Source organism: Pseudophryne corroboree, chromosome 5 (genome assembly GCF_028390025.1).
Source record: "Pseudophryne corroboree isolate aPseCor3 chromosome 5, aPseCor3.hap2, whole genome shotgun sequence".
Classification (NCBI taxonomy): Eukaryota; Metazoa; Chordata; class Amphibia; order Anura; family Myobatrachidae; genus Pseudophryne; species Pseudophryne corroboree.
Genome location: NC_086448.1, coordinates 769,284,923 through 769,308,949, shown reverse-complemented (window position 1 = coordinate 769,308,949; position 24,027 = coordinate 769,284,923). Strand labels below are relative to the sequence as shown.

The 24,027-nt window shown below is 45.5% G+C and overlaps 2 protein-coding genes across 40 annotated transcripts in view; both read right to left on the bottom strand.

Annotated features, from left to right (window-relative positions):
- The window catches only part of RIMS2 (regulating synaptic membrane exocytosis 2), a 995,106-nt gene extending 988,503 nt beyond the window's left edge, over positions 1-6,603 (bottom strand). For 9 of the 39 annotated variants that reach the window (XM_063924274.1, XM_063924249.1, XM_063924250.1 and 6 more), the window contains exon 1: positions 6,095-6,600. In XM_063924274.1, coding sequence (XP_063780344.1) covers positions 6,095-6,258 — 164 coding nt within the window. In that variant the 5' untranslated portion in view covers positions 6,259-6,600. Of the gene's footprint in view, positions 1-6,094 lie in introns of all 39 variants that reach the window. The other 30 variants (XM_063924263.1, XM_063924272.1, XM_063924266.1 and 27 more) reach the window with 13 other exon arrangements.
- Positions 6,604-17,093: 10,490 nt separating this feature from the next.
- On the bottom strand, positions 17,094-18,576 carry LOC134929433 (kinesin-like protein KIF19). The gene has a single exon (XM_063925063.1). It carries the CDS (start codon positions 18,477-18,479, stop codon positions 17,220-17,222), a length of 1,260 nt encoding a protein of 419 aa, XP_063781133.1. The 5' UTR covers positions 18,480-18,576; the 3' UTR covers positions 17,094-17,219.
- Positions 18,577-24,027: the final 5,451 nt, after the last annotated feature.

Sequence of the window (24,027 nt, the reverse complement as noted above, 5' to 3'; positions counted from 1 at the left end):
GCTAAGGTAGATTTGAAAGAAATTTGCATCTATATCGCAAGTGTAAAATGTGCCCCAAAAGCACATACTGCTTAGCTTGCGGAGTTACCCATATGGCAAGATGTGTCCCTCCCAGCAAGGGTAGCATGTGCCTGCTTTACTGCTGGAGGAAATAGTAGTTTATTATTATTATTATTATTATTATTGTCGTCATCTATATATTAATAGCAGAAGGACGACTTTTATAAGTGAAATATTTCTATGATGCCGTTGTCTGAGCAGGGCACATCTTATACCGAGTTAAAGGTCTTGGGCCCTCATTCCGAGTTGATCGCTCGCTAGCTACTTTTTGCAGCCATGCAAACGCATAGTCGCCGCCCACGTGGGAGTGTATGTTCGCTTTGCAAGTGTGTGAACGCTTGTGCAGCCGAGCTCTACAAAAACATTTTGTGCAGTTTCAGAGTAGGTCTGAACTTACGCAGCCCTTGCGATCACTTCAGTCTTTTTGATGCCAGAATTGACTTCACACACCCGCCCTCCAAACGCCAGGACACGCCTGCGTTTTCCCTACCACTCCCAGAAAACGGTTAGTTAACACCCCTAAACGCCCTCTTTCTGGCAATCTCTTTGCGAACGGCTGTGTGTATGGATTCTTCGTTAAATCCAAAGCTCAGATACGATCCGCATTGTACCCGTACAATGCGCGTGCGCATTGCGGTGCATACGCATGCGCAGTAGAGACCTGATCGCAGCGCAGCAAAACTTGGCAGCGTGCGATCAACTCGGAATGACCCCCTTGGTCCGTAGTTTTCCAGAAAGATATTGGTAATTGGTTGCTTCGTTTCAGTGTTCTGTGGCAAAACGTCCGCCTGTCCTTCACAATGCATCACCACTGCGCTCTGGAAAATGTGACAGCTGGTGAACTCTCCCTGTGCACCTGCTGGGTAACCTGGAATATGTGACCTGCTGGGTGGTCTGGAAACTGTGACAGTTATTTGCTGCCAACCTCCTAAAGGTATAAATAGGGGTAAAATGTGCTGCCCAGCAAGCCTTTGCCCAATTGAAACCGGGCAGATCAGCTAGTTATTATTATCGTTTATTTGGTGCCACAAAGGTTCTGCAGCATCTAACAAAGGGGCAGATGTATTAAGCCTGGAGAAGTGATAAAGAGGAAGGTGATAATACACCAGCCCATCAGCTCCTAACTACCAAGTTACAGGCTGGGTTTGAAATATGACAGGAGCTGACTGGCTTGTGCGTTATCACTAGGGTGGCCAATCCCGGGATCGGGATCGGCGGGATTCCGGGATCCTGACCTAAATTTGGCCGGGATTCAATCCCGGGATTGGACCTTCCAATCCCGGATATTTCAAGAATGGCCAGCAACCTATTTTTGGATATGTTGGGCAGCGTTGAGCATCCTCAGGACGCTCAGCCGCTGCCCGGCTCCTTCTGCTCACCTCCCCTGGCCTCGGCGGTGAGATCCGACGGCTGCGCAGCATGACCTCTGACTTTACGCCACGCTGCGCAGCCGCAGGACCTCACCGCTGCACTGGCCGCCCAGACGCAGGAATGCATCAGAAGTGCCCCCCCCGGTGAGATTATTGTGCTTCATCAGAGCTGGGCAGGGCGGCGCAGGGGTGGGCCACTGAAATGCAGCCAATCCCGGGTATCCCGGGATTGACCTTCCTAATTATCACCTTCCACTTTATCACTTCACCAGGCTTCATACTGCCCCAAAGTACTTACACAAATGAGCACACAAGAAAACAGTGACTTATGCACCTAGTTACACATGCTTACCTACTTTAAGGAGAAGCCCAAAGAAGAGATGCAGGTGGCAACTGTTGGGACCAGGGCCTGACTGTTTGCGTAATTAGTTCTCACCCCTCACGGCAAAATGGCAGGAATTACAAGTCTATGAAGAGGGAACGTGGCCATATGACACAATCATGGTATAATCCCATCAAACTGGCCCATCCCCCTCCCCATGGACATATGATTCCTGGTATTATTCTCCCCATCCTGACCACTTCAATAGGAAGTGGGTGGGATGTGGGATTGCCACACTCATCCAGGAGCCTGAGGGACTCCCCGAAAATTGGTGAGCCTCTAGTAAGTAAGTATGGGTTCACGCCAGGAGGTGCGGCTACACAATGGTAACAGTGAATGTTAAAATTACAGTACAAAACTCATACACAACGACACCACATCTGGACAGTGTTAAAAACGAATAAAGTCAGCTTTGCCAAGCAAAAGGCAATTAAAAGCAGATGCAAAAAGAAAATGAAAGTAATAATTAAGTACATATAAATGCAAACATCTGTTGCATTTTCCTTCAAACGTTCAAGTGGGAAAATTATTTTATTCAGCGGACAATTGCAAATATCAATGTAATAATAGGAACAGATTGCAGCAGCCACACGACTAACAGTAAAAGTACCACTGGCAGGTGATCAGACGTGCTCAGCCAATCAGATGTAGCAGCCGATCATCATCATCATCAGATCTCATTTTGCACCAGAAGACCAGTCTCAAAAATGATTTGCTGCTTGATAAGTGCGTCATCCTCATCGTCAGCTTGTAACACACTGCTCTTTTGCCCACACTGACATGCCCCCTCCCACCTCTGTACCACCTCTCCGTGCGCAAACTGTAGTTACGTCCAATTCTACGCGAGCCCACAGATCGTCAAAAGGATTCAGAAACTTCAGCTTTTGAAGGAACCTTCTAAGAATCATGATCACTATCATAAACAGAAGTTCCACCTGCGACACAATACCCACGTGGGATTTAGGACGTCAAATTCTGATGACAATGGCCAATGAAGAAATAAACATTTCAGGGTCCAATAACAATAATGAAACTGCTCTAGAACTCTGCATGTGAACCGATATGATACAGATTATGTTTCCGCACAAGAAGCATTGCTGGTTAAATGTAGTAGTAGTAGAACATAAATCCCTAATCATTTACTTTTATTTTCTGTCACCAACTGCAAGGCCCAGGGCAGCCAAACATTATCTTATTCTATAGTGTTTCTGCAACAGAGACAGAAGATTTACAACATGCGCCTTCTAGAAAAGTCGTAATACAGTGGAGGTGTTAAGAGCAGTTGCTGAAAGTCTGCCATTCATAGCCATAGACGGAACCTATGGTTGCCAAACCTTCCCAAAGGGATTGCATCTTAAGTACAACTATTGTTGCTTGAATCAACTAAGGTCACTGTAACAGCTATCACCCACTGCCGTGCTTTATTCAAGGCACTTGAGATTCCTTCCCAGCAAGCCATCCCTTAAAGCATTTCAGACAACCCACCAGCTTCGTCTCTGCAACATCAACAGAGCAGACACGTAAACAGGGAAGTGGAGACAAACACAGACCAAGTTTAACATGCAGCTATAGAGTATAATGTTTGCCTTAAGTAAATGTATAGCGCGGCAGTAGTTTTGCTGCTGCCTTTTGGCTGAGCAAAAGTTTAAATGGTCAGAGCTTGTTCAAGAGGAAGCATTTTACAGTAGTCTGATCGTGACTGCATGGTAGCACAGTGGTTAGCATGTCTGCCTCAAAGCACAGGGGGTTATGGGCTTGAATACAACATGGTTCTTTCTGTGTGCAGTTTTTATGTACCCAACTGTTTGCATGAGTTCTCTATGCGTACAAACAAAGGAGTGACGTATGTACTGATTCTTTGTACAGCGCTGTAGAATAAGATGGTGCTATATAAATAAATTGATAAGTGCATCATGCTATTAGGTATTGATAGGCTGGATGTCAGAGATGCATTAGGGAAATTTACCACTCAGCAACTAAACACTTCATATGAATGAGCCCTAAGTATTAATAATTGACCAAAAGTTAAACAAAATTGTTTCAATGAAGTTAACAGCTGATCGCAGTTGTGACTGCCTGCCATGTCTATGAATGTGACTAGGAAAGCGAGGGGAACATGACCTACCACCAGAGCAGTGGTGTGGCCTCTACGGGCCTGGAGGTGGGGGGAGATACTGAGAAGAACGGGCACCTGTTTGAAGCATAAGTAGCCGTCCTAAACAGACGGACACCATGGAGAATGGACTGGTCTCACCATTTCCTCCCTCAAATTTTGCTACGGAGCACTATAACGCTGTGTTCAGCCCATAAACAGGATGTGACTGCCCAGAGCGGTATATTCTCCAACACAATCAATACAATTTAGTAGAATTCTTTAAGATGCAAGTATGTAGGTTAAAAAAACACTTTTGACATTTACAATATGTGCTTTATTTTCACCAGAAGCATGAAAATAATTTCCAAATATTCGAGAAATAATGTTATTACAGTTACGGAGGAGTATAATATTATTATGATGGCTAAATTGGTTACAGCCTGCACCTAGCCACTGCTTCCACCATCTCCTCTCATACACCGCTGGGTAACTGAGGATAAAGTGAGATGTAACTGAAGACAAATATACAGCTTCTATTACAAGTGTGAGACTGGTACCATCTGACATCTATCACATAAATGTAATATTGTGCATCAAATACCAACCTCATAAACTATAAATCATTAGTTTTATTAGGTCAAATATATAAACAAATCTATATCTGAAACTGCGCAGTCATCACCTCAAAAAGATTGTAACCTCTCACTACTAAAATGATCTCAATATTACCCCTGAAAAAAAGGGGGAAAGGTCAAAACACATATACATATGAAACAAGGATATGAAATATTGTATCTTATGCAACAATGTTGTTAATATTAAAGGTACTGGCATGGTTCCCAATCCCAAACAAAACTAATTCCCCTACTGATGTGTTCTTTTCTCACACATATCCTGCACTTTAATGAATCTATCACGTCAATGTCCTACTTCAGACAGCCTTACCCTGAAATGACTCATTCTGTTTCCATGAAGCCATCCCATTGCCGGTACAATATTTCCCACCCTCCTCTATCCGCACACACACCAATTTTATTAGCTGACAGAGGATGGACTCTGACACCAGCTGACAATAGTCACAGAGATAGCAGAGAAGCTGCAGCTGGAATGAGCAGCAGTCTCAGATCAGCACCTCGCTGGTGGACAGCAGCCTAGTGCTGAACTTACTGTGCATACAGCCATGCACCCAACATTGCTTCTCTAACCATCTCCGTCTCTCTGACCGTGGTACAAAATAATTTGTTGTGTGCCTGCCCTTATAGCATGCAGCATCCTTCTGTATCCTAATCTCAGAGTTCAAGCAATACAGGGGGAGGGGAGGGGAGGGGGGGAGGAAGGAGTTGAGATGTGTTTATGGAGAAAGATGGCAGCTGTTATAACCCACCCAAAAGCCTGTTTAAAGTGGGCCCCGGGACTAGATCTAGATAATATTGCAGGTTTTGCACTGAGATTGCCACCCAGGGTGGAAGGATGCCTTTCCTGTTCAATCGCAGCACCCCAAAGGCATGCTGCATCCTAGTTCACTTGAGCACAGAGCAGTGATCTGCAGGCATGTAGCAACAACAAAAAAAGCATTACTGGTCTTGCACCTGGATGCAGCCATGATGGATTTCAGAACCCAGCCATTGCATGTTAAAGGTTCACATCTATTCCTCATAGAGTGGAAAGGAGAAACAAACACTTGTATCCACATCATCTTACAGTGAACAACAGATAAAGAAAAGGAAATCAAATATAAAAAACAGTCTCCATCTCATCTCAGATTCTATATACGGCTCACCCCCAAATACACCAAAACGAACAGGTACACATTAACCCTTATGTGGGCAGATCACTTACAGGCTGCACAAACTGTTGAGGACTATTTATGGCATAAAGAGACACAGAAATATTGCTGTGAATAAATCACACACATGTACAAAAAACACCGTCTGCTGAATATCAGGCCCTCATATTGATTAATAAGGAAGGAAAGAAGAAGAGGGGTTGTAATTTTCAGTGCATAGAGATATGTTTAACCCTTTCCCCAAGACAAGAATCTGAATATTCAACTTGAACGTGAGCAGACAGAAGAAAACACTGAGACTATGGTCTTTCTATGTAGGTGAGGGTGAGCTGGTGCAGACAGCACTCATTAGACAGGAGTGCAGGAGGAGCCTGAACAGGTTAGAAAGGAGACATGCTTACTTGAGTACTGACTGCTCCTTCTCTTCTTCTTTCTTCTGCCGGTCCATAACTGCAAGGATGGTCTTCCTCTCATCCTCCGTTAGATGGCTAAGATCTGGCATCTCAGGCAAGAGTGGCTGTGCAGGAGGCAGAGGGCCACCCCTGGGCCCAAGAGGAGCAGACATGTTGGTGGAAAAGCAACACACCGATTGGAAATACTGGATCTCAAGCAAGTTGGTGGCAAGACATAGAGCATAAATTACACAGATCTGCAGTGAGCCTTTAATTCACGGATCCGTAGTGACAGGATGGACATCAAGGTACGAAGAGAGCTGGGCTCAATAAATTAGATGGAGGAGGATAAACTGGTCACAAACATAATGCTACAAATGGAGCAGCAATGCAAAGCAATAGATCCAAAGGGATGGCTGTTCTTGGAGGGACATTCCAGCTTTGTGCTATTGAATGCCCCCGTGGATTTCCCCCCTCCCCCCTGCACCCCACAGACGGTGCAAGGTGTCCCTGCTCGTGAGCTGAGGGGGCTGGAGAGAGCTGCTCTGTGACAGCAGCAGCAGCAGCAGCTGGAGACAGATGGGGGAGGAGGCAGAGATGCTGTTAGTGGAGGGAGCTGAGCATGCGTTTGTCACAGCTAGGTGGAAGGGGAGGAGGTGAATTAATATATATATCCTCTTCCGGAGACTAAAGAACAGGAGGGTTGAGTGAGTCACAGATGACCAGATGGCTCCTACTAGAGATAGGCAGATGTATACACACTGGAACTAGCTGATCACATCCAGTGCAGGAAAAGAAATTACAGTTCGATTAAAAAATGCTGAGAGGTCAGAAATGGAAAATAAATTATTTCCCAAAACTGAATGTTGTGTTTATTTACAGAAAATGCTTTCATGGTGAAAATAAAGGGTCTATCTACTAAGCCTTGGAGAGAGATAAAGTCGGTGCAGATAAAGTACCAACCATTCAGCTCCTAACTGTCATTTTTCAAACCCACAGGCAGATGTATTAAGCCTGGAAAGGTGATAAAGGAGTGATAAGTGGAAGGTGATAACGCACCAGCCAATCATTACAGTTTGAATAATGACAGTTAAGGGCTGGTGAGTTATCACTTCCCACTTATCACTGCTTCATCACTGTTTTGTCACTTCTCCAGGCTTAATACATCTGTACCCCAGTCTGTAACATGGCAGTTAGACGCTGACTAGCCGGTATTTTATCTCTCTCCAAGCCTTAATAAATAGACCCCTTAGTGCGCTCGCTTCTGTCTGTTTCACTGCGCAACGTGGGTGATTTGCGAACGCTGGCTGAAAAAAAGACAGGCATTATCTCACCAATCAGAGATCATCTTTCACCTGTTTATGGCAAGTCAGACTACTGAGAGCACATACCTTATTGGCGGCCCTCCAGCTGTTGTGGAACTACAACTGCAATAATGCCCTGTCAGCAAGAAGCCTGCATTACGGAATATGTTGTTTTAGATGACAATCCATTCTGTCACCCAACTGATTTTATATTCTATTGCATTTTTTTTCATTATTTTACTACTATGGGGTCAATCCTATTATAGTTGTGAGTTGCAGAATTCAAGTTGCCATTTTCTCAGCAAATTCGCATTTTGCAATCCAATTAGAAACTGTCATTGAACCAGAGTAAACTCATATTCTTCTGTTTGAACCTCCCTGTGGGTGAGAGGATAGGGAAAATCCTAATTTTAAGGCCAAAATGTCAGAGCAGGAAGTTTCCAATAAGCTTTATTAGTTCAGTAATTACATGTATTTTTTTTTTTTTGGGGGGGGGGGGAGGTTTGGTTGGGGGGGTTAAAAAAATGGCCTCAAATTACCCCAAAATCAACTTTTTAGTTGCTTTATGGACCCCAAATTTAATTACAATATTTTTTTCTTAAAAAATTGCTTTTTACATTTAATTTTACATTTTTTTATAAGTCACCTCAAAGTTACCCTAAAGCATCTTTTTTCCTCCTTTTTTTTGGATTATTTTGTTCTTTCATTTAAAATAAATGAAAAGTATGTTTTTTAACAGTTTTGTTACTTTAAAAATAATGCGCAAATCAGCCATTTGACGCTTAGCAAAAGCATCTAGTGTTTTCCTTTCACCCACTAACATGCTTCTGTATCGTTCAGCCAGGCTCCCGTTTTCCGGGAGCGTCGAGTCCAAGGACTGTGTCGCATTACTCAGCCTGCCGTCGCAGGTCAACATCGCAACGTTCATCAGAGATGCGATTGCTTCACAAATGCAGGTAGGAGGTGGTATGCACCGCCTCCTGCATATGCACTGCAATTGCAGCAGCCTTCCAAAATTGTATACTTACATGTGTTAACCGTATTCACATTACGTAGGTTTAATTTACAGTACAGTGCGCATCACCAGATGCTATGTAATAGACTCTGGCAGCTAAAAGTTCTTAACGTCACAGGAAAGTTCCACACCACGTATGCCATTTGTGTCCCGGATGCTGAAGATAACCCACAAAACACAGTAATGGGGTGAGACTGATTAAGACCATATGTTGCTATAGGCAACATTTTTTGTGACCTTTTCCCACCTTCATAGGTAAAAAAAAAAAATTACATATAAATTGGGTTAGAGCCATATGGGCCCCTGTGTGTCCATTGGGTCCTAGACAACAGGTCCGAAACTAGGATTTTCGTCACCCGGGGCAAGGCAATAGTTTGCGCCCCCCCCCAAAAAAAAAAAAAAAAACAACAACAACAGTAAAACAAACTCTGTCAGACTAAAATATCAGATTACCAGGAAATTTGAAAAAAGCGGATACTATTGGACAATATTCCCCTATGTGCCTCAAATGCCCTACAGTATGCATCACATGTCCTGCCAGCGTGTTCAACTACATGCTCCACTGTGTGTCCCCATACATTGCACTATATCATAACACTTCGTCACTGCACTACATTCTCCTATCCACTGCACTACATCACTATACTACATCCCCTACACGCTGAACTACATCACTACACTACATGCCCCTATGCACTGCACTACATACCCTATATGTTACACTACATCACTACACTACATCCCCTTATATGCTACACCACATCAGTGCACTACATGCCCCTATATACTGCAATACATTACTACACTACATACCCTATATGGTACACTACATCACTACACTACATCCACCTATAAGCTATACCAAATCCCCCCCATCTGGGAGGCAAAGCGGAGCTTGATACTGCTAACTGAGAGCACAGTGTGCTTCTATAGCTTGTACAGTGCACCGCACGCTAGTCGCAGCACTGCGTGGCAAAGAAGAGAGTTTACGACAGTAGCCGGCATAGAAGAGATCCCAGGCACTGGAGCTCACCCGCACAGCGTTGGAGTTAGCTGTGGGGAGACAGGTGGGTCAGAGACATTGCCAAGGGTGCTGTCTGCTGCCTCACTGGAGCAGCACAGCACTGCCGGTAAAAAAACAAAAAAACACCCTGTTTCTCTGTAACTTCTTGACGCCCCCTCAAATCCTGCACCCGGGGCGCATGCCCCCTTATCCCCCCCCCTAGTTACGGCCCTGTAGACAAGAGATGAGGTGCTAAATTTACTATACAGTGATTTTTAAAGCTGCAGCGCCTTCAGTGGTTTTGGAATTTAAAGGGGCAGCTATTTTCAATAGAAAGTCTGTCGCGTTTTGTGTTGTAACTGCCAAGACCACTGAAGATGCTGTGTTTCTGAAGAGTGCTGCATAGCTAATTTAGCTCTAAACTGCTTAATGAATAATCTGGTTCTGGAAGAGAGATGGAATAGAAAATATTACTGTCAAAATTAATGAATTGTTTTTCAGTTTCTATCCTGTGGGTGCGATAGGAAAGGATTCACAAACTAGAGGGTCAATTCAGTTAGGCGCAACACAGTCGCATCCATGAGTGCAGCTATATGCTCAAGGACTCATGGATTATTTGTTCGCAGACCCATAGGGCGAGATTCAATTGTTATATCGCACCACCTGATCTCCCGTCTAAAGTGATGGGAGATCGTGGGGCGATATTCAATTATTCTATTTTATCGCGCATATCGCATCCAAACGGGTCACTTTTTTCGCACATTTCAGCTCATCACCCCTGGGTGGTAGCGAGCTCAAATGATGTTATCGCAGAAACTATTGAATAGCTGCTGGCGTGCGTGGACGGGTGTGTGAGGGGGGAAAACTATTGAATCTCACCCATAGGTCTATAAATATACACAAGTACGAGGTGAGATAGGGCAGCAAGATAGGGCAGTGAGACGGGGGAGAGTTCAGCTGCCATTGTCTGAGTTTCGCTCCCCTCGTGGCTAATTGAACTGACCCCAAGGAATCCTCCGGTCATAATCTGCGCCACCTTCTTATTCCCAATAAGGATTCTTTGCTCACTTTCCTGTGCAATTATATGGGACATGAGGAAAAATGAGTGAAGACACATTGCAGATGGTCAAAAACCTGTGGTCGCAACACTGTCTTATTCAATTGCTTTGTTTTATTGCTGCTTCTGATTAATCTTTACAAAATGTACCTGAAACTGATATCTCTGTAGTTTTCCTGCCTCCTCAAACCTGTCTTCAATTGGCTGCAAAACAATATTAAAAGGTGTTACCACAATATCACTTATCACATGTATATAATCAGAATCAGACAGGTTATGTTACAGTCTTGTCTTAATAACATAAGCAATGAGCATTACATTAAAGGGCCGCAGAATGTATGTGCGCTATATAAATAACTTAATAAAATAAATAAATTGGAAGAAAAATGCATCAGGTTTTGGATCCAAAATATTTTAATCTATTCTGTTGTCTCTTTGTAAATTCCATTTCACATGCAGGGGTCAATTTTATAAGCAGCGTGGGGGCCAGTGCCGCTGTATCTCCCCACCTAAAGGCCTGATCTCACCACGGACTTGCAGATTTTTGTACGCAGCCAAACAAACAAAATTCAGTGGGGGGAATTCAACTGTTTGAAAAGTCGCTTGGGTGTCTGTTTTTTCCTAACAATTGAATACCCCCCAGAGATTCCAGAGGCAGCGTAAGTGCGGTATACAGATAAAAGCTGCAGCAAATGGATTGCCAAGTAAAAAAATACAAAACATAAAAGGAGAAAGGAGTGTGTATTTAAATAAATAAATAAATATATATATATATATATTTTTTTTTTACACATGGAACATACATGTATGTATATGTGTAGTCTTACCATACCATCCCATTAAACCGGAACGCTCATGAATTACACAGGTTCTGTGGCTAATTAATTTAAAACCAGGTGAAATGCAGGCTGTGTAACCTGTGTGATTCATGAGTGTCCTGGTGTAAATGTATAGTATGGTAAGCCTATATACTGTATGTGTGTGAGTATCCAGTGAAAACACCAGTGTGCCATTACATTATATATGAGATACAGGTACAGCATATAACACTTACACATCCCTCAGTCACATTTAATTCCCAATTAAAAAGCACCTGAAATTGAATTGTGTATATAGGGGTCCCCTTGCTGCCATTTATACCCCTTTTACACTCGCAGTGAAGTTCATTCCCGGGAATGACCCTTTCACATTAGCGGGCTGACCCGGCATATTGCCGAGTCAGTGACGTCACCGCTGAGTCTCCCAGAGGCGGTGCTTGGAGATAATCTTCTCCGAGCATCGCCTCCTCCTATGAAGAGAACGGGTGCCGGGTCGCCTTGACCTGGTATACCCGTTTACACTGCCAGCTTCCCGGACTGGTCCCGGGTTCAACCCTGGTCGAGACCTGGGATGAAATCCCGGGATGCTCGTCCCGGGAAATGGACCCTGTACCCATTCACACTGAGAAAAATCCCGGGATGATGCGCGTTCACGTGCAATATCCCGGGATTTTTCTGCGAGTGTAAAAGGGGTATTACTGTAAGACCAGACTACTAGCATACTATAGAATCCTCCCCTCAACTAGTCTGTATGCATTGTCTGCAGTGCACAGTGCAGGCCGGTCCAACGTACAGTTCTCTAGCAACTTTACTATGAGACACTTGCACCTCTTGCCTCAGTGATGTGACAAGCTACTAATTCATTCTAGGCTTTATATAACTTTTGCCTAAAACTCCACAGCATGCAGACATGACCAGTCTAAATAAAACAAGACACATGAAATACACATGCTTCCTGACTGCAAAGCAATTGCAGAGGAATCATATGTATCAGTTCCATCCACTTAACCTGGCAGGCTGATGAAGTCAAAGCCTCCTGTGCCAGTAATTTTACCCTGTTAACCAGTAACATCATACATGTCATACCTTACACATCTGCCCCACTGCCTGCTAATATAGTAATAGTGTAACACCTTCCTTCTGCCCTGCATCTGCCAGAGGTCTGTGTGCTTGCGGCCTTGTGCTGCTTTGCAGGAATAGTGCCACCAGGGGCAGCACTGAGTACATGCAAAGCAATAGATTGCTGAAAGTAACTATTTACCCTGTGTAACCCCGAACTGTACGGATCTGTGACTGCCCTGTGCACACAGAGGTGTATGAGACAAAAGTGCAGGTCATATATCAGCATCATACAGAATAAGAAGTTTGCACATGTTCCTGGTTGTCCAAATACTTTCTTCATGTGTCTCTGAACAAATAGATCCTTAGTAAAGTCCCCGATTGTATAACTGTACCAACTGCACAAAGCTGCTCTCTGATGGGTCAATCCAATTAACCCGCCCCCGCACGCAAAAATCTATGAGTCCGGCTTTAAAGTAAGTGCATACTTTCACCTGCGAGTAAATCGTGGGTAATTGGATTGACCCCGAAATCTAAAGGTAAAGTGCAATTCTCAATGTAAGTTGTGTTATGTAAATCATGCGAGTAGTACGTAGTTATCATGTAAGATAGGGGCTGTAGGCACTTAAATAGGGATATATGGTGCTTTCTATGGGGTTCATTATGAAATACCGACAGCGGCATCCTGGCCACCAGTATTCCTGCAGTGGGGCGAGCGCTAGAAAGCCCCTTGCGGGCTCGCTACGCTCGGGCACGGTGGTTCATTGCACTCGCTACAGCTTATATTCTCCCTCTGTGGGTGTCATGGACACCCAGGGCGGGATGTATTAAGATACATCGCCGCCCCTCGCCGCTTACCGCAGCGATGTTTATCGCATATGTACTAACATATGCGATCAATATCGCAATGCGGTGATGGAGGCCCCCCGCGATACCTGTGAGGTGGTCTGCGGGGGTCTCCGTCACCTCCCAGGGGTCCCCACACTGCCTGGACGCCGGGAAGCAGATACAGGCTGCCCCTGGCGCCTCCTCCTCCCCCCTGCAGCCGGAAGGACCTCCGGCTGCGTTGCTAGGGGGAGGAGGAGATTACCTTCCGGGTCCAGGGCAGCCTAGAGGAAGGTAAGCCGGGGGGGGGAGGCGTCTGCGGCGGGGGCTGCAGTGTCGGCGGGTTGCGGCGGTCGGCGATAAGAAGCCCATAGGCTTCTATAGGGTATCGCCAATCCTGGATGGCGAAAATGCGGCGGTAGGGTCTTAGTAAATTTGAAAATGCGGTAAAACCCCCGTTTTCGTGAGTTTTACCGCATTTTTCCTTTAGTACTTCCCGCCCCCAGAGAGGGAGAATGTGTCGCCGGTATTATGGTGCCAACATTGTACCGCTGTGCGGGATTCCGATGTTGGAATTGCGATCGCCAGGATCCCTGTGACGGTATCTTTTAACCCTTTCTATGTGTGCCATTTATGCAGCATATTGCGCTGTAAGCCATATTGGGGCTACTAGTATATATGATCTGGGGCTAATTGCTGCTAGCATTCAAACATAAACCTGAGTTTTCATATGTGCGTGAGCACATCCTGAGTGAGACACACTAGCCGTGGTGTTTACCCCGCAACTTATTGCCGGCAAAAATCCCTGCGGCGAGGGGAACGGGTGATCAATTAAATAGGTTTTACCCATTTCCAAAAATTGGGATTCAGGCACAGAAACCCACCCATTCTGCGTAAACACGCGCAACCCGATTTTGTGTATTTTTTTAGGTGGACTTCGTTCCAATTGCGGGGACTCACATGTGGAGTATTCCCCTGCTAACTGAATACCTCCAACGCAATTTCCATTGAGACTATTGTGGCCAATCCCGGGATAGGCAGGATCCCGGGATTTTGGCCTAAAATTGTCAGGGATTGATTTCCGGGATTGGAGTTTGCAATCCTGGAATTTGGGCCAAAGCTTGTTTTGAATACTGGGCAGCGATTGAGCCTGTTCAGCACATGGCTCAGATGCAGCCTGGCTCCGATTGCTCCCAGCTGTGCGGCTGTATGCACTGCGCAGCGTGACATGGTGTTAGAGGTCATGGTGTGCAGCACAACGCAAGCCTCGCGATGTCCCGGAATGCCCGCACCCGCCTCCTACCGCCGATACTCTCCGCCTGCCGAAACCGCCGCCTGTTGCCCAAAACCGCTGAAAGCACCACCGCCTGCCGCCCGGACCCGCCAACGGCCAGACCTAAGGAGGCTAAGTATGATTATTTTTTTAACCCTAACAAATCCCGGGTATCCCAGGAATCCCAGGATTGACCGTTTTTCAATCCCGCGTCCCGAGATTGAAAATACGTTCTGGGATTGGCCTCCCTAATTCAGATTAAAAACACTCCCTGTGAATATGAGCAAATAGTCACTGAAGAAGCGCCAGGAACCTATCCACATGTGAAGAAGCCATTTTGTGGCATTCATGAGGCCACAAAATAGCCTCATGAGGACTGCTGACATGATGAGTGAGGCTTCCCGTTTTCCACTTTCTTTGGAATTTTATGGCCTGAGCATTCTGGTCATATGAGTGTCCCAGGTTTCATTTCAAATGTATGGGTTGCATAATCTTGAGGCACTTTCTGAGGAACACCTGGGGATCAATTCAACATGCTCGCCTTCACGAGTCCGGGCAAGTTAGTACTGCTATATGCCACATTATTGGTAGCTCCAGACTCGTTGATTTTTGTTCGCAATATTTACTCCTGTAACAGCACAATAACACAACTCTTTAACACCATTATAACACCACTCCTAACCCCCACTGGAACGCTACTCTATAACACCACTCCTAACCACTCCTGTAACGCCACTCAATAACACCACTCTATAACGCCACTCCTAACCACTACTGTAACGCCACTCTATAACACCACTATAACACTACACCTAACCACTACTGTAATGCCACTCTGTAACACCACTCCTAACCCCCACTGGAACGCCACTCTATAACACCACTCCTAACCACTACTGTAATGCCACTCTATAACACCACTCCTAAACCCCACTGGAACGCCACTCTATAACACCACTCCTAACCACTACTGTAATGCCACTCTATAACACCACTCCTAAACCCCACTGGAACGCCACTCTATAACACCACTCCTAACCACTACTGTAACGCCACTCTATAACACCACTCTATAACACCACTCCTAACCACTACGGTAACGCCACTCTATAACACCACTATAACACCACTCCTAACCACTACTGTAACGCCACTCTATAACACCACTCTATAACACCACTCCTAACCACTACGGTAACGCCACTCTATAACACCACTATAACACCACTCCTAACCACTACTGTAACACCACTCTATAACACCACTGTAACACCATTCCTGTAACACCACTATAACAGTGGTGACTGATGGCTTCCGCAAAGGCTCATGGAAGGAGTTGCTAAGGCTGGGAATGTGCAGCAGCTCCCCCATCAGCCATTTTTATTTGGCTTCAATGTGTTTCTGTGCATGCGTGGTGAAGCTGTTAGTTCATGCTGCCAAATCTGAGCTGGGCTCCGATCGTGGCAGCCGGCCCAGCGGAGGGGTGACGGCCGGCCACTGATGAGACAACGGTAGTGGACCAGCATGGACCGGCCTGGTTTCCCAGCATTCCAATATGCCCCTGACACTACACAAGCATGCAGTACACACACACACACACACACACACACACACACACACACACACACACACACACACACCCCACCGCCACCACCACCACCACCACCACCACCACCACCATATACACACACATAGTACACACACAGTGGTTTTTATTAATATTACACAATTGCCGGCATAATGTTATGTTGGGGTCAAGCAGGGTGGGGGACAACCTGTAAGAGTATGTGGGGGAAGTGGGGGAATCTGCACATGGGTGACATACAACGGCTGCTGGGGGTGGCCTATGTAGTTACAGCTGCTGGATTAGTGGCGGGGGGGGGGGGGGGGCAGGCGCTACGGATGCCGGTGGTGGCATGCGCAGTGTGAGGAAGTCCATACAGACACCTCAGCTGCAGGGTGATAAATATCATCTTATTTTCCCGAAAAGCTGCTTCGCAAAAATAGCAGTTTTTCGGAAGTGATATTTTTATAAGGGAATCATGATCAAAAATTGTGAAATGTGAGGGTGAGAATTAAAAACTAAAAATTCTTATTTCTCAGTTTTTTTCATAATGAATATGCCCCCATGCCACAAAACAAGAATACAATACATAAGGATGCAAGAAAATGTCATTGTGACACATAATGAACTGAAACCAGGAACATCACAAATGATGTATAAGCAGCTGAAGTACAGATGGAGCCATGCTAGTCGCGGTTCCGTCTGTAACTAGGGGCGCTCCTATCGCTGACAACGTCTCCACCCGGCCGGGCGCGCATGACGGCGACGCATCCCGTTCACTTGAATGGAGAGCGTTTCAGTCCATGCGCCCGAATAGAGACTCTCACAATGGGAGCGTCTCTGTGCACTCCAGGAGTGACCAGGCGGACGTATCGCCCAGTCACGCCGGGAGTGCGCGCCTGCGATGGAGCCGCCTCAGATGAGCGCGGCTCCATCTGTACCCGACATTGCCCAGGTTTAAATGTTAAAGTTATTAACGTATCAAGGAGTTAGATGGAACTGTCAATATTTTACAAATAATTAGCAGCTCTTCCAACACACCAATGAGGTGGCTGCCCAGTGTCGTTTTTTCTTTTCTTGGGGTGTCGCCAGTAGCCCTAATCCCCAGCTCTCATTTTTTTTTTTTATAATCACCTTTACCACCACGGTGTTCTTGCCGGCCCAAGTGGTGTTCCTGCCGGCCCAAGTGGTGTTTCTACCGGCCCAAGTGGTGTTTCTACAGCCATCTACGTGCTAATTCTAGATATGTGTAAGAATTTGCACTGGCACGAGCTGTAGCACTGATCTCATGTGCAGACTGTAAATTCTTTGCCATAGGGACTACACGGGGCAAATTCATCAGCGGTGCCATAGTGCGTCTCATAATAAACTGCATGTCTTTCTGCAGCACTTTGTCCCCCCTGCCCCTCTCAGCAGTACCATGGGGGACACTGTTTCTCTCCACCCGTGTCTGGATGAATTTGGCCTTGCTCCCATAGGTCATTGTGCTGCGTGACTCTTCAAAGGCACTATCTGCAGGGCTGACGTGTGCAATCATAACCATTCTGCTTTTCCCGCTCAGTGCGCCCTTTAGCAGCCAGGTCAGTTTACTGTCCCGATAGTTTATATGGCTGCCTGGTTTCTCGCGCAGTGCCATGATGCACTTCTTGAGGGCGAGGAGGGAGCGGTTGATGTAACCTCCTTCTTTCATGGTCTTGCCGCTGTTGGTAGTCTGGCTTGCTCGCTCTGATCCTGCCAGGTCCACCATGTACAGGCGGCCTGTGCTAACCCCATCACTGCCTGTTTGTTTTACGGTGATTTGTAATATGGCATGGGAGCGTGATGAGGTCTTATTAGCTGCTGTTGTTGTTTCAGAGCGCCTTTTGTTTCCCATCTTCAGCAGATTCATGGCCTCCTCAGGAGTGCTAGGGGAGAACGCAGTAATCCCTAGTATTTTGGTGTTACCATAAGGATCCTCTCTGAGGGCCAAAGATCCAGAAGACGGTCTTAATAGGTCCCGGATTGTTTCATTGTAGATCTCAGCATATGACAATGATACAGAGAAATTATCTCTCCTTCCGGTCTCCTCAATCGTCTTATACAGGTCCTTCAGGGTGCGATAAATCACTCCGGGCTCGCGAGGCTTACCCATCATAGTATAGGTCTTCCCTGTGCCTGTTGGGCCGTAGGCGAATATGGCAGCATTGTACCCAGCTAGGATGTCATCCACTATGTTCTTCATCGTGGAATCATATACATTTTCCTGAGTAGCTGCCTGATCGAACACGTGGTTAAAGGTGAATGTTGTTTCTCTTGTCCTGCTCGAGCGCAGTACGTCATAAGGATCCTCGCCAGGGTCCTTCAGTAGCAGCGTCTGCGGACCAAGTTGGTGTGTGATGCACTGGGCTCGATTCTTAGTCTCCATCAAATTAAATGGACGGATGCGCAGAGCCACAGTCACCTGATGGTCTATAGCGTTCTTCTGTTCAGTATTCATCTCTCGATTCTAATATCAGAAAAGCGTAAGAAAATTATCTGTGTGTTGGCACTAGTCCAGCAATATCAGATATGAGCCAGGAAGCAGCCAGCTGCCTGTTCTATACCCATCAGCTGCATTATGACATCATTATGACATCACAATCAGCTGCACTATGACATCACTATGACATAGACACACACCACCACCACTACCACATATACACACACATAGGGGGTAATTCCAAGTTGATCGCAGCAGGACATTTTTTAACAGTTGGGCAAAACCATGTTCACTGCAGGGGGGGCAGATATAACATTTGCATAGAGAGTTAGATTTGGGTGGGTTATTTTGTTTCTGTGCAGGGTAAATACTGGCTGCTTTATTTTTACACTGCAATTTAGATTTCAGATTGAACACACCCCACCCAAATCTAACTCTCTCTGCACATGTTATATCTGCCTCCCCTGCAGTGCACATGGTTTTGCCCAACTGCTAAAAAATTTCCTGCTGCGATCAACTTGGAATTACCCCCATAGTGCGCACACCCACCACCACATTACACACACACACATAGTACACACTACACACACATACAGTACACACACACACACACACACACACACACACACACACACACACACACACACACCACCACCACCACCACCACCACCACCACCACAGTTACACACAGTACACACTACACACATACTGTACACACAGCATATATACAGTACACACACCACCACCACATATACACACACACACACACACACACACACACACACACACACACACACACACACACATATATGCCAGGGACGTGCACTCAGGGGAGGCAGTGCATCCCCTGTGATTAAGTATTGAAATCATACAAAAAGATACTTATGACACATACTGTAGTCTGTGTCATAAGTATCTTCTTTATTTAACTGTAATAATTGTATGTGTTTAAATTACTTTGGGAGGCACTGATAGCAGTGCCTCCCATAGATAATGGGAACGGGGGCAGAGCGAGGGGGCGGGGCCAAGCACTGGGCTGTAAAAGCCCATGAAAAAAAGATAGGGAAAGCGGCACTAATCCAAGTGCCTCGCTGACAGGGACACCACCCCCATGTCAGCGAGGCACCAGTGATTGGACAGCGGATACAGTGCGGGATCCGCTGTCCAATCACCCACACGCGACACTGGAGGCGAAAGTGGCGGCGGGACCCAGCGGCTGTGACTGGCGTTGGAGCTACAGCAGTGACGGCCCTGAAGCGGGATTGAGGGGTGAGTGCGGCGAATGTTGTACTGGGGGCGGCCAGAGTTCTCCCTGATCATCAATCACCCTGTACGGGGTACAGATTATTTCCTGCCTGTCCCCTCTCCTGAGACCAGCAGACATTGTATACAGTAAGCAGCCGTGGATCATCTAATTGCACTTTCTTCCTACCTTGTGGCTAGTGCTGCTCTCCGTGTGACTTCATAGTAGCCATGTCTCTATAGTTGTTGTAATATGTGCATTTACATTATCTGTCTACTGTATGGAAATGCTGGATCTTGGAGTCATATACTGGTTTGTACTGAAGTGAAAGCGCTATACATGACTGACAGTGATAGACCGATGGTCAACCCTCCTTGTACTTGTCTGCAGATCCCTGAATACTGTAGTGTGGGTATTGCCACTCAGATATCCCCCTCTCCTCCCTCTTCCCCCCTTCTCTCCACTTTCCTCTCTCTCTCTCTCTCTCTCTCTCTCTCTCTCTCTCTCTCCTTGGACAGGGTGCTCACCTCTCCACCTGGCCCTCTAGATCCTGGATCTGCAGCAGGTAGCCCCGGTTTCCCCTCCATCCTGGTGGCGGCGCTCCCCTTCCGCTTCTTCTTCTTGGGTGGCATCTTGTGATCCCCGATGCGGTGCCGGGGTGCTCAGACTAATGTTGCCAGGCGTCTCGTTACTAAGCAAGGCGGCTCTGCTGTCAGTGACTGAGCGAGCCGGGCTTATTCTACACCCTGATCTGCTACAGGGGGGCTTGCATCTTCTAAGTTTCTCTCTCTCTCTCTCTCCCCCCCCCCCCCCTGTGTATTGCTTCAAGAACGAAGTTTGTAAGTATTTATTTTCATTTTTACAGGTACCCCTATTGGATTCTACTGGACAAGTGGACGTTATCGGCGTGGGATGTAGGTAAGTATGTGTGAGTGTGTAAGTGTGTTTTAATACATTTTTATTTTCAAGGTGTGTGTGTTGTGTTTTTATTTGGGTATTTTTGTTGTTGTAGAACTACAGGTACCAGCGGGCCCGTTATTTCCCCGCATGCTGGTACTTGAGGTTCTCCAAGTACCAGCAAGTGGGGGAGGCTTGCTGGGCCTTGTAGTTCCACAACAAAAAACAATATTCTTTTTTTTTTACACACTTATGGCTGTCAGCCTGGCACCCACCACCCAGGGGTGCTGGGGACAGCCTCGGGCTTCACCCCTGGCCCTTGGGTGCCTGGAGGGGGGGTGACCCCTTGACTTAAGGGGTCCCCACTCCTCCAGGGAACCCCAGCCAGGAGTGACTAGTTGGGGGGGTAATGCCGCAACCACAGGGACCTACATAAATGTGTCCCCGGCTGTGGCATTATGTCCCTGGCTAGTGGAGCCCGGTTCTGGTTTTAAAAATACGGGGGACCCCTACATCTTTTGTCCCCCGTATTTTTGGAACCAGGACTGGTCTAAGAGCCCGGTGCTGGTTGTCTAAATACCCCTGTCCAATATTTTCCACAGTATTTAAACAACCAGGACCGGCTCAAGGCTGGTTATACTTAGGAGGGGGGACCTCACACATATTTTTTTTTTACATTTTTTAACCCATTCAAACCCTTTTCCATTAAGTTAATGGAATCCCTGGACAACAAAATTGCATTCATGACCTCCTCCCACTCCATTCCCAGTCCCAAACATTAATTTTTATTTATTTTTCTATAAAAATATACAATATATCACAAGTATGATGAGCAGGCAGGCGGCCGGCATTGGCGGCATTGGACTGAGATGCAAATTAGTGGCGGAGGCCTGGGTCAGTTGATGGTGGGCGAGAATGTAAGCCATTGGCAGTGGCAGCGGGCATCGGCTCAGGGGCAGTAGCGGGCATTGGCTCGGCGGCGGTAGAGGTCATCGGCAGGATTCGACAGACATTATGGCTGTAATGCCTCACCAGCCACTGACCTCATCGCATGCCACTGATATACGCAATACACACACATACAGTACACACAGTACATATACCATACCTCCCAACTGTGCCGATATTTTCGTGGGACAGACCCATTTTTCTGGGACTGTCCCAGGGGCGGATTGGGTTGGAAAATCAGCCCGGGAAATTTCTCAAAGCAGCCCTAATGCGGGTGGAGTCTGCTGAGGGGAGGAGTCTGTTGAGGGGCGGGGCCTGGTGACAAGGCAGGATGCTCTCTTCTCAGAAGCAAAAGCTTTGTCAAAAGTGAAACTTCCACTGTTTGTTTTCCTGGAATCTGATGGTATACATATGTGTTCCCCCATGTAGGGTGCATCAGTGGTACAAACTGTACACAATAATCTTTATCAATAGCTATTCTGATCTACATCAACACTATATTTCTTATAATTATTGCCCAGACATGGATATCAGATAAAATAATTTATTTGCATGTAGGTTAAACATAACGCATAACAATATATAAATAACAGTTGGTAATTACTGAAAACGCACTGTGCATAGTAATAAAAAACAAACATTTCAAACTTCAAAACAGCAATATTAAAATACCAATAAAGTGCAGAAAAATGTAAACACTGTGCATAGTAACTAAAATCAACAAAAAATTACTATTTTAAACCTCAAAACAGCAATATTTTTAATAAAAAAAAGTGCCAAAAAATGAAAACCCAACCCATTTTCAGCCTTTTAGTAGCAAATTAAAGAAACAAGTCTTACCTAGGGGTATATTTACTATGCATCGCTTTTGGCTTTAGGCAATTTATTTGTGTGATTATATGCCATAGATTTAATGAAACCCAAATTGACAGAAAAATGTGCGTATCCCGGCATTAGAATACAATTGAACATCGGCTAACCAGCAATGTTTCAGAATTATAATCCTGTATTTACTAAGCAGCGGATTTAGAAACCAATGAAGAACAGCCAACAAAAATATATACCTCCTGGTCTCCATTAGCTCAATCCAAAAACAATTCTTTTCGTAATAATGCACTCTGGGAAGCCAATTTGTCAATGACAGTTTCACTGTCCACATTGTTCATCAAAACATCTCTCTCAACAGCCATCAGCATAAAAGCTTCCAAATGTGTTGCTCCAAGAGTGGACCGTAGCCTGTTTTTAACTACTTTTAATGTTGAAAAAGATCTCTCACAAGCTACCTGTGTTGCCGAGAGTGTTAGCAAGTATTTATAAGCTAGGCCTATATTCTTGTAGGCCAGTGAGTATAAACTGTAGCGTTTCAGAGTGTCATATACACATATAGCACAGTTTAGGCATCTCCTGCAATTTACCTGTTGCTGATCAGAAGTAACTTCAGATCTATGTGTGGATGACAGTTCTTCAATTTCATCTACCTCCTCATCAAGCCTGGTGAGACAATACTCTTCTGGTAGCGTAAGTTTTAATCGATCCCAGTTTTTAGCTAAACTAACTAATTCTAACTGCAGATTGGCTTTGGTTGCTTCCTCATCATATTGTGTCAGAATATCTCCCAGTTTCTCCAAGGCATCGTCTGGCAAATGCACTTTCACTTCATCAAACTGTGTAGGAGATAAACAAGCTAGATCTCTGTAAATTGCACTATTCTTCGCAAACCTGCTTTTCAGGCTTTCAATTGCTGCATCTAAGACCCTGTTGTAAATGCCAACCTCAAAATCCTTCAGAGGATCAGTAATGACATCATCTGGAATCTGTTCTCCAGGCATCCTTTTTTTCTTTCGGATTCTCTTCTCAGGGAAATCCTCCTGAACTTCTATTATGTTTTCAGGTAATCGTCTAACTAGTTCTTCTTTTACGTGTGTGATAAAGTTGTCAACAACAAGTTTGATATTAGCAAGGTCTCGCTGAATCACTACCAGTTGCTCTAGAGAAGAGGTAACCATTTGTTGAGCCTTCAACAAATCAAGGCCACTTGTTTGCAAATACTTAGATAAGGGTGTTGTAATTTGAAATATTCGTAAATACATAAATGCAGTCATGATGGTTTCATATTTTAACAGGGCTTCTTTTTGTGTTTTGGCTTTGGCACGTAGATCAGGTGAAATTTCTCTGACTCCTCAACTTTGGTCAAGGCTAGTATGACATCCACAAAGAGTGCTTTTTCTATGTTTTTATAGGAACCAAAAATTTTGGATAAAGCTGCATCTTTAGCCCACCATCGTGTCTGGCCTATGGTCTGTAATCGCATTTGGTTTCCACTTTTATCAGTCATGAAGCTTTCTAGTATGTCCATACGGAGATAGGATTCCCTAAAAAAGGCACCAACTGCATTAAGCAAGGAGAAGAATGATGCAGCAGCTAAGGGGGAACGAGTTGCATCACCAATGACTAGGTTTAAAACATGACTGTAACACC

Excerpts from the sequence above, each read along its gene's own strand:
- LOC134929433 (XM_063925063.1), bottom strand. The coding sequence starts at position 18,479 with ATGAATACTGAACAGAAGAACGCTATAGACCATCAGGTGACTGTGGCT.